The sequence below is a fragment of the Lotus japonicus genome, chromosome 4 (genome assembly GCF_012489685.1).
Source record: "Lotus japonicus ecotype B-129 chromosome 4, LjGifu_v1.2".
Taxonomy (NCBI): domain Eukaryota; kingdom Viridiplantae; phylum Streptophyta; class Magnoliopsida; order Fabales; family Fabaceae; genus Lotus; species Lotus japonicus.
In genome coordinates, this window is record NC_080044.1 from 20,748,023 (window position 1) to 20,757,843 (window position 9,821).

Sequence of the window (9,821 nt, forward strand, 5' to 3'; positions counted from 1 at the left end):
CTTACTTTCAAAATTATGGCAATAACCAATTCACCCAAAATTTTAAGTTAGGTAAAGGCCATTATTTCTAACACACTTCTCATGCAAGAGTTTGCTTGGGCTTAAAGTGTGGAGAATGAACAGACTCATATACCAAGTGGTTTAATTCATTTTTATTATATCGAATTCCAGATCATTTCGTCATAGAGGCTTTGATTCCATTATAGAATTTGGGAGACCTAATTCAACCAAAAAACTAGCTCAAGAGTTGATGATTGTCTTCTTATATATAAGAGTTACCTTGGTCATACCTCTAGTCAATGTGAAACTTCTAAACACACCTCATCATGCCTAGGGATGGAAATCTTTAGAGTGAAATATACAAGAAGAACATTTGCGGGTATGAAATAGGCTTTGATACAATATCGTGAATCAATTATACCAAAAACTTAAGTTATTAGATTGAAGACATATGAGTGGTTTTATATTATATTTCTAACAATAGACACACATCAAATATTCAAAATTTTCAGTCTCATGTGAATTATCATGAACTATCTAACAAAGATGGCTACATTTTCTAATGTTTTAAAAAATGAACTTCATTAATTAATTCAAAACACCTTATTCTTGAATAATACGGTAGACAAGATATAGCTTTCCTGAAGAAAAACAACTATTTTTAAGTGAACTAGCCTATGCTCTATTTGTTTTCTACCATCATTGGATGATTTAGCTAGTGATTTACATTGCACTCGCTTTATTATTATTCTAAACAAAGAATGACAAAAATATTTTAGAGGAAAAATAGCACATTAAAGAAATATCAATGAGAACAATACTCTCATTATTTAATATTTTGTTATAGTGTTACACCAAGATTATAAAGATTAAAGGTAATCACTTTTCTTAATTTACAAACTTTTGTTGGTTAAATGACATGTTCAATGCTCCTAAAACTAATCTTAGGTTCAAGAGACTGTGAGAGCTTGGCCACGATGATTTTGTGAATAGCTGCAAGAAAATATTTCTTCTTGAGGAAGTTGGAACAAATGGTGTTCAGCTTTGCTCTTTGTGGTAGGAGAACATGAAGAATTTGACTAGGCATCCATTTAAACTAAGTCAGGTTATGATAAAACAAAGACATGTGATTGGGGATAAACCGACCAAACCTACCAGGAAGGGTAGGGAGGGAGGAGAACGGTAAGAAGGAAGGGGTGATGTGCTGAAGTGAGGTGAGAGTGCTCTTCGGTGAAGTGGGTGGACCCGGGAGGGGATCCTGCAAGGCACTCCAATGCTTAAGTTAGTATTTTGTCTAATGGTTTTTTGTAGAGTGTTTGTGGAAAGAAGGTAAGTTACCTTTTCCCCCAAATGCAAGGGGTCCTTTTATATCAGAGAGAGAAGAAGGTCTAGATATTCCCCAGGAGAAGCAATGAGAACCTAGGATCAAGGGCGGTTCTCCTCCGTTAGATTAGTCAGCAGTTCCTGCAGGTCCAGGGGATCCTACAGCTCGGGTTTTCTCGTAGATGTTGATTAGGCCTCCAGCACTTAACCCTAGGGTGCAAGGTCAGTGATGTGATGCTTGAGTTGATCCGAATCTTGCTTCCTGTTGTGGCAAGCTGTGGGTATATATCTTCACCCCCGCCGGGGTTGGTCTTGCGCTCGCTCCACCCCATGGTCGGATTGTTTCTAGATGCTCGCCCCGACCTGGTATGGCTGTCCTGATAGTGACCTCTCTTAACTTCTAGTTGATCGTCCCGGTCAAGGATGGTCATTCTGATAGTGACCTCCCATAACTTCTAGTTGCTCGTCCCGATCAGGGATGGTCGTTCTGATAGTGACCTCCCGTAACTTCTAGTTGCTTGTCCTAGTGATCATCCCAGAAAAAAGGGGGTAGTAGGGTCGTCTTACCGACTCCCAGAACAACATGATATTATAAATGAATCCATTTTTCAGTGATTTCATTAGGTATTTTTAGGCTTGTTTTTTGGAAATATCAAACTAAAAATGATGAATTTCATGCTCATTCTAAATTCATGAGTGCATTTTAGTTTTCTTTTTGAATTTATTGCGAAAAACATATATTGGGATTAACTTATGTGCACTTGGAAGTTTGCATAGTTACGACAAAAAATGAGTGTAATAATTTGCAATAACAACAATAATAAGAAAAGTCTTAACTAAGGTAGGCTATATGGATCACACTAAACCATTATTCTCAATCAAAAACTAGATTGTGACAGATATATATTATTGATAATGAAATCATTTTTAACAATATATTCCCAAGTTATTTTAGGTCGCCATCTACCTCTCTTCATAAGACTAAACCACATGTTATCAACCATTTTCATCAGTGCCTCCAAGTCTTTGTACATGTCCATACCATCTGAGCCGATTTTTTGTTAGCTTCTAACAATAGGTGTCACCCTAATCTCTCCTCTTATCTGCTCATTTTATATCTTATCATTTATAGTGTGACAACTCATCCATCTTCTCATGTTCTCCTATTAAAGTCAAACATTAACTGCCATAAAGTCAAACAATGAGTTACTCAACAAATGTCAGTCAAAGTGATAAAAAATAGTTGTTTAAACCGATACGTTGAAAGACTAATTCCTAAAAATTGCACTCTTGAATATACATTTAGCCTTCATCATACCCGAGTCGAAATTGCGAGAGCAATTTAATTAAAAAATACAATTACTTCTATAAAATTAATTGCTGAACAGATTTGCTGAATATTTGAGAACTAAAAATTCATAAAATTAATTACAATTTTTAATTATATTCATTCAAAAATTTCAAAAAAATAAGATTTTTTGTTGGAAATTGTTCCAATTCAAATATCAATTAATCTGAATTTCCATTTTACTACTTTCAAACTTCTCTTATATTTTTTTTAATATCATATAATAATGATAAATAATGAAGGCTTAATTGCACTTTTCGTCCCTGATCTATACCCATTGTGCAATTTTGGTCCTCTTTGTTTAAAATGAGCAATTTTGGTACATTAAAGATCAATTTGTGACAATTGGATCCTTATGTTAGATTCCGTTAAATTTCAAACAGATTTTTCATACGTGGCGCTCATTCATGACGTGGCCCTCACACATTTTACCACTTAGATGCCACTAGGACTCCACGTAATACAAAATAAAATTAATTATATTTCAAAAATCAAAAAATCAAAATTTATTTAACTTTTTTTTTTGAAATAAAATTTATTTAACTTTAATCCTAATCAAATTATTAATCTGTAATCAACCTCCATCTTCATCCATCTTCATCTGCACTTAATCAACAACAAAAAAAAACAAGAAAAATCTGGAAACAAATTCGAAGTAGCAGCAACAACTTCATAGACAACAACAAGCTATAAAAAATCCAGGAAGAAAAATCAACTATACTTCAACCAAATACATACATGAGGAAGTACATAAAAAGAAATAGAGAAAAGAGAGAAAGAATAAAAACCATGAAGAGAAAAGAGGGATAACAGACAAAGACTGGGCAAAGGAGAGCAAATTAGAAGAGAGCCAAGGCAGGAACTTAAGGCATAGGGTCGGTGGAGCAAGTAGGAGGAACCGTTCATCACCACAAATTCCAATCTAAAATTGCATAAGATTCAAACCCACATAAATTCTGGAACCAGAACATAAATTCCAACCAAATGAAATCCCATAACATAAGGTTCCCTTCCATAGCCAAACAAAACTGAAATCCCCACACCATCAAAGTTTGCATCAAGTTTCTCTCCTTGTTGTGCGTCCACCCTTTCCCCGCTTCTCCTTCTCTGTTCGATCTAGCTTTCTCTCTATTTGGAGATGCACTATCGATTCTCTAGATTTGGTTTTGTCTCTCTACGTGTGTGAAGATGAAGGGGAGGACGATGAAGATGCTCAAAGGTGGAGGAAAATGTTGGTTGTGGATGGTGGAGGTTCAAGGGAGTTGAGAGTGACGGTGGCTGGGGAAAATTGGGATTAGGGTTCAATAGGTTTAATTTCATTCTTTATTTAATTTGTTTTATTTTTTAATTTTTTGTAATTTATTTGCTGATGTGTCAAACATGGTGATGTAATTAGAAAAAAAAAATCTAAATAAGAATATTCTGTTTAAAATTGGATGGAAGCTAACGGTGGACCTAATTGTCACATCCTAATCTTTGATGTACTAAAATTGCTCCTTTTAAATAAAGGGGACCAAAATTGCACAAGGGGTATATATCAGGGATGAAAAGTGCAATTAAGCCAATAATGAATAATCTTTAAAATATGCATTGAATCATTCAAGCAGCGACCACTTTCTTCTAAGCACCGAGCATAAACTTGCAATGAATACATCACTTGACAAAGGTTTAACTTTCTTCAATTTGCGTTTCCTCGTCCTCAACCTCTTCTGTTGGCCACCAAGAAGCAGGGCCCAGACCATCAAAATCTATTGATCCCTATAAAATAGATATCAGATCAATCTTCTATAAATGTGCAATGCTAGCATGTATATAACAAGAAGTTCAAACACCAGTGCTTTGAAAGAAACTGAACTGCATCGATTTGTTGCGAATACAATTGATGGGATTTCAATCCATTATCAAGAGATATGTGATGATGCATTGCAAAAAAAATAGAGTAAATCACTGTCCCTTCCCTCCTGCTTGAATTACACTCTCCCCTCTTATTTCAAAAGCTACATAACCCTTTGCTAACAAATAAATATGCAAGTATTATACTTTGTATAATTTAATATAAACGAATCTTTTAATGGTGTAAACGACTGCGAAAGAGGCTACTAACTTTTTTGCAAACAATAAATTATAATGATAAATGATTTGAAGCTGTAAAAGCAATCTGAATTAAATTACTAGAATCATAAATGATTGAACCATCCTAAAGATAACATCAAATTATAAAGTAAAAACTTCGATTAAACCAAGGTTAACAAAGCAGAGGAAAAATGTTGAACAACAAAATACTTACAGTGATCAACATAGGGGCAAATGGCTTGGAGTCTTTTGGAAGTTCAACTGGAATCGGTGGGTAACTCACACTCTGAATTTGGAACTTGATCTCCTCATTAGTATCATCAATAGGAAAAGGTTGATCCCCATAATTCCAATACCATGTGCCTTTCTTGCTGTAGTTTATATCTAAACCGTATAAGCACAATGTTGAACATACATAATGAAAGAATGTATTATGCTTTAAAAAAATGAAACAGTTTATGCGGATATACTTTGGTATAACATCCAAAGTTCATCCCAAAAAGTAAAAGTAAATAGAGGCAACATCACCTATTTATTGGTTCAGCCTCAAAGTGGTTTGGGCTGGGCAGGTTGTGAGCAGGAATATAAATATCATCGAAGAATCCAAGGGACACTGCCAACAACAGATTCAACATCAGAAGGGACTAATTTAAAACACAAACATTTGGAAATCAGTTAAATTTTTAGAGGATGCAAATCTTGGATGGCATTGTTACATGATGCAAAAAAAAAAATATGTCTCTCTCAGTGTCATGATATGAATACAAAAGTCTAAAGCAGAAAATTAGCTTTGGTAACAATTCAACTTGAAGGGTCAAGTTATTCATGCCTATACATGATTGGAGCTTCAATTAATTTACACATTGAGTCATTGGCTCATATTAAGTTTTGAATCCACATATTGGAACATATGGGGAAAAATGGAATAGCAAAGACGTCAGGGCAGAGTACTTGTCACAGTAGCAAAATTCTAAAGCCGCATCTCATATGAAAATACATATAAAATGGATACCTAACTAACAGAGTAACAGCATGAAAGAAAACTTCATATAGCGTGCCAAGCCGATGAATTAAAGTAACTGATCTTGTACTATCGTGTATGTTGTATTTTAATTTTAACCATCTTGTATGTAATATATCGATTGAAAGTTACAATCAAGGAACCAGCTGAAAATTGAATACATACAGCGCAAGCCGTCTTCATCAGATGAAAGAAGCTTTGCAGTAATAATCTCCCCTTCAAATGGACGAAACATAATCAAATTGAATACCACCTGTCAGAAATTCCAGAATACATTTAGTGTATAGACGTAAACAATCACATACAAACTTCTATATCAATCTACAAAACATTGCCTTATACATCAGAAAGTTGTAAATGAGGGAGCCAAATTAAACCACAACTTTCGTATGTCCCAAAGATACAAAAAATAACTCATTATAATAACACAAGCAAAACAACAGTTTGTGTCCATAAATACAAATTTAAAGTAAACATAACAACACTTTTGTGTCCATACAGAAAACTTAAGTAGGTGATTTTTTTCTGGATAAAGTAAAAAATAAAGCTAAACTATTCAGTTAAGAGCAGAAAGAATAATTTACTGAACTTAGACCTGCATTCAGTTTTGTACTTCCATCATGTAGAACTTTAAATTCAATGTTACAGTAAAAAGTTCAAAACCAACCCATGAATTCATACCTTATAAGTCGGAGCACCATCACCAGGGTAGATAAACCCCCCCTCAATGGATCTGATATCATAAACAGATATGCAAAGGCCCAAGTTTGCAATAACCTGAAATGATTACAAAAACCCAAGATGAAGCCAATGGAATCAAGTCAAATATATTCCACAAAATGAGTCGAAAATGAAACTGAAAAGGGTAGCACCAAAAACCTTATCCAAGAAAAGCTTCTCAAGCTCTATGTGTATGCCTTCTCGGAGGGGAAGGGCAAGAAGAGGAGGAGGCAAGGGCAATTTATGCTCAATTCTACTGAGATAGAACATTTTGCCTGAACCAAATTACAGAGTCCGAGGAGGTCCAGAGGAAATATGTTAGGATTCTTAATATTAGGGACAACCACAAAATAAAGTATTTGTTTCCTTGACCAGCGGAGCTTCACTGCTAATTGCCAAAGGGGAGATACAAGTTCTTCCAATTTTGATATTAGTTTCGTTTGTACTGCAGCAAAAGATAACAAATTGTCAAATTGCAAAAAGAAACAGTATAGTATATGTACTTAATTTAGAAGGAAAGTGGTGCGTATCATATCAGTAATTCAGTACATCATGAACACTAAAAACATTCATCAATATTACCTATCATAAGCTACAAGTTCCTAAAGCCCATTGGTGTAAATATATTGCAGACATGCCAACAAGAATAAAGGGTTTTCATATATTCACACCATACTTTTCCACCCACTTTCTCTTCCTATCTCTTCTTCTTTTCCTATCACATCATCAATCATATCTCACTTTTCTCTCACTTTTGTTCTTATCTCGGGGTGTGGGTGGAATGGGTGTGAAAGGATTATTGTTGAAGAATAAAAGATACATATTGATATAACAACTAATCTGATCTAGCTGCAACAACAATATGAAACTAAAATAAGAAAAGTTTTGGTGTAGGATCAAACTATACTTTGGTCCTGCAGTCATTGAAGGACAGTTATTTGGCATACATAATTCTGTAAGCGTACCAAACAGGATATTCACTTGATTAAAGAAATCCACAGCTGCACATAAAAATAAAAGATAAATGCCACAGTAAATGATCGAGCATAAAGCCAAACATATAAGCTGCTGACTTGCAAAGCAGAAGCTTTTCTCAAAGCATTTTTTTTAATCAGTTCCGACTTCCAATACTTTCATTAGCAGCTTTCAGTTGCATATATAACTTTCATTTTTACTTAACGGATTTCTCGCATAGCCAAATCTAGCTAAGAGTAAGACTAGATAAAAATATATTAAAATCAAAGCATCCTTAGCCATGTACTTATGACGTTGAAGTTACTGTAACTTACCAAGAAAAGCAGTTAGATATCTGCCAATTAGACATTTATCATGCAATTTCATAACTTCAGAGACATAAAAGTTAAACCTAAGCCTGAACTCTCAACAATTTCATAAAGAAAAATTAATTTTATTCTTGTCTCCTTATAAGAATGGACAGAACAAAACTGCAATTAAGAAAACAAACAAATCGGTTTAAGAAGTTTATGGGAAGCTGATGATGCTTGCTTATTGGAAAGAATAATCTGAAGGTATTCAGAAACATGGTAACTGAAAAAACTTTAGGTATTTTACCCTATGTTTATGACATTGAGACTCATACCCTTCTAAGAGTTTGTCAGTTGCCCTTTATTTTTGGTCCACTGAGTCATATAACCCAGTGGCGGATCCAGGACCCCGGGGTCAGGGGGTTCAAATTTGTCTATGACCTTCCTAAAATTAAAAACATACAATAATCAGTAAAAACATGGCAGCACTACTCTATTTTAACAAAAGAAAGAGGATTAATAATATAATTAAGCATTTAATTAAACACTTTGATTCATATCAGAACAAGGTAATTTGCAGCAGCTTGCATATACAAACAATTGAGCTGCCAATTGGAATGGCAAGTTACCATGCCATTATTTATTTATTTTTGATAAGCAAAGCATTCATTAAAATCAAGCACAAGGAGTGCTAACAGCAATACAACGTTTGAGAAATCAATTACCTTACACACAAATCAGACCCAAGTAATCACTAAGAACTAAGGACAGCAACATACTTCATAGTTAAGTTATCCAAACAACATTAATAACTACCTTACTACCCAGCCCCAAGAAAGCAAAAGATGATACAGTAACACCATAGGTTACAAAAGACAAAACACCCTGTAAGATATAGCAAGCGATCCATCACATGTTGGTGCTCACCATGCCATTATTTATAAATCAACAAAACCATGATGCTTGCAGCTCAACACAATCAAATAGTCAATGTATTTTCAGTTCTAACTCAATTCTTTTCAATATAGGCAACACTAAAATTATTCCAGTAAATGAAACAAATTTGAAATGAAAGTATAAATTTAAAATGTATCAACACTATATCCGTTTAACATTTAAGGTAATGAGAAGAAGTGCACATCCCCTGATCACCTGATGCAGTTCACAAAGTTAGGCAAAAGATCATAGAGCATATGGACTTATGGGCTATGGCTATCTCAGTGCGAGGACCCGGGCAGGAGTTGTATATGATTATTTGTATGAGCTGCATGATGTACAAAGATTGCCATTTCATACAATATAACTATTACTAGTGGTAATTTTAGGTCATTCTTTTCGTGCCAATTGATGCTATTTGGTCATTATATCATTGCTGAGGATGAATGTAGTTTGTGTTTGGAATAAGTTACATTCAACGTCAATGGAAAAGAATGAAACAAGTTGTTGATTCAAAAAAAGAAAATATAAATTTGAACTTGGAATTGAAGGGGAAAATCTTGAAAACAAGAAACTAGGATAAACAAATTGAACAGGTGAGAAGAATTAGAAGATTATAACTTTAGAAATTAGGGGAAAAACAGAAATTAGGGTTAGGAAAAAATCAGCCATGCCCATACCTGTAGAAATTAGAACCGCAGAGGCACAGCCAAAGGCAGGGGCGCACGGCTGGAGAGTGGCACGTGGTGGTGCGGCGGCGGCGACCGGCGTGGTGGTGGCCGGTGGTGGTGCTTGGCCAGCTTGGGAAATCAGAGAATGAGAGCGTGAGTGCAGAGTGCGTGCGTGGTGACTGTGAGAGGAGAGAGATCTGACTAATAGTGACTATAGTGTGAGAGAAAGAGGAGATGGGGTCTAGGGTGCAATATTAAATTTTCAGGGGTTCAAAAAAAATATGTTATAGGGGGTAGGTTGAATTTTTTTTTCTTCAGGGGGTTCAACTGAACCCCTGGGCCCTATGTGGGTCTGCCCCTGATATAACCTATTGTTGTAATTCTCAATAATTGAACTACTTTCATCTGAACCTTCAGCAGCAATTACGGAATTTTATTAAAATCCGTACTGCTATTGACACACA

The 9,821-nt window shown here is 34.9% G+C and overlaps 1 protein-coding gene across 8 annotated transcripts; it reads right to left on the bottom strand.

The window, feature by feature from the left end:
• Positions 1-4,190: 4,190 nt before the first annotated feature.
• On the bottom strand, positions 4,191-9,556 carry LOC130714089 (uncharacterized). 8 transcript variants are annotated; one of them, XM_057563962.1, is made up of 9 exons: positions 9,367-9,556; positions 8,086-8,191; positions 7,393-7,486; positions 6,645-6,930; positions 6,447-6,542; positions 5,931-6,018; positions 5,273-5,357; positions 4,959-5,115; positions 4,191-4,429 (listed from the first exon to the last, which is right to left on the bottom strand). In XM_057563962.1, exons 4-9 carry the CDS (start codon positions 6,753-6,755, stop codon positions 4,340-4,342), a joined length of 627 nt encoding a protein of 208 aa, XP_057419945.1. In that variant the 5' UTR covers positions 6,756-6,930; positions 7,393-7,486; positions 8,086-8,191; positions 9,367-9,556; the 3' UTR covers positions 4,191-4,339. The 8 variants fall into 8 exon arrangements, with proteins under 8 accessions (XP_057419945.1, XP_057419939.1, XP_057419940.1 ...); XM_057563956.1 differs by having other exon boundaries at positions 8,086-8,195; XM_057563957.1 differs by having other exon boundaries at positions 8,058-8,195.
• Positions 9,557-9,821: the final 265 nt, after the last annotated feature.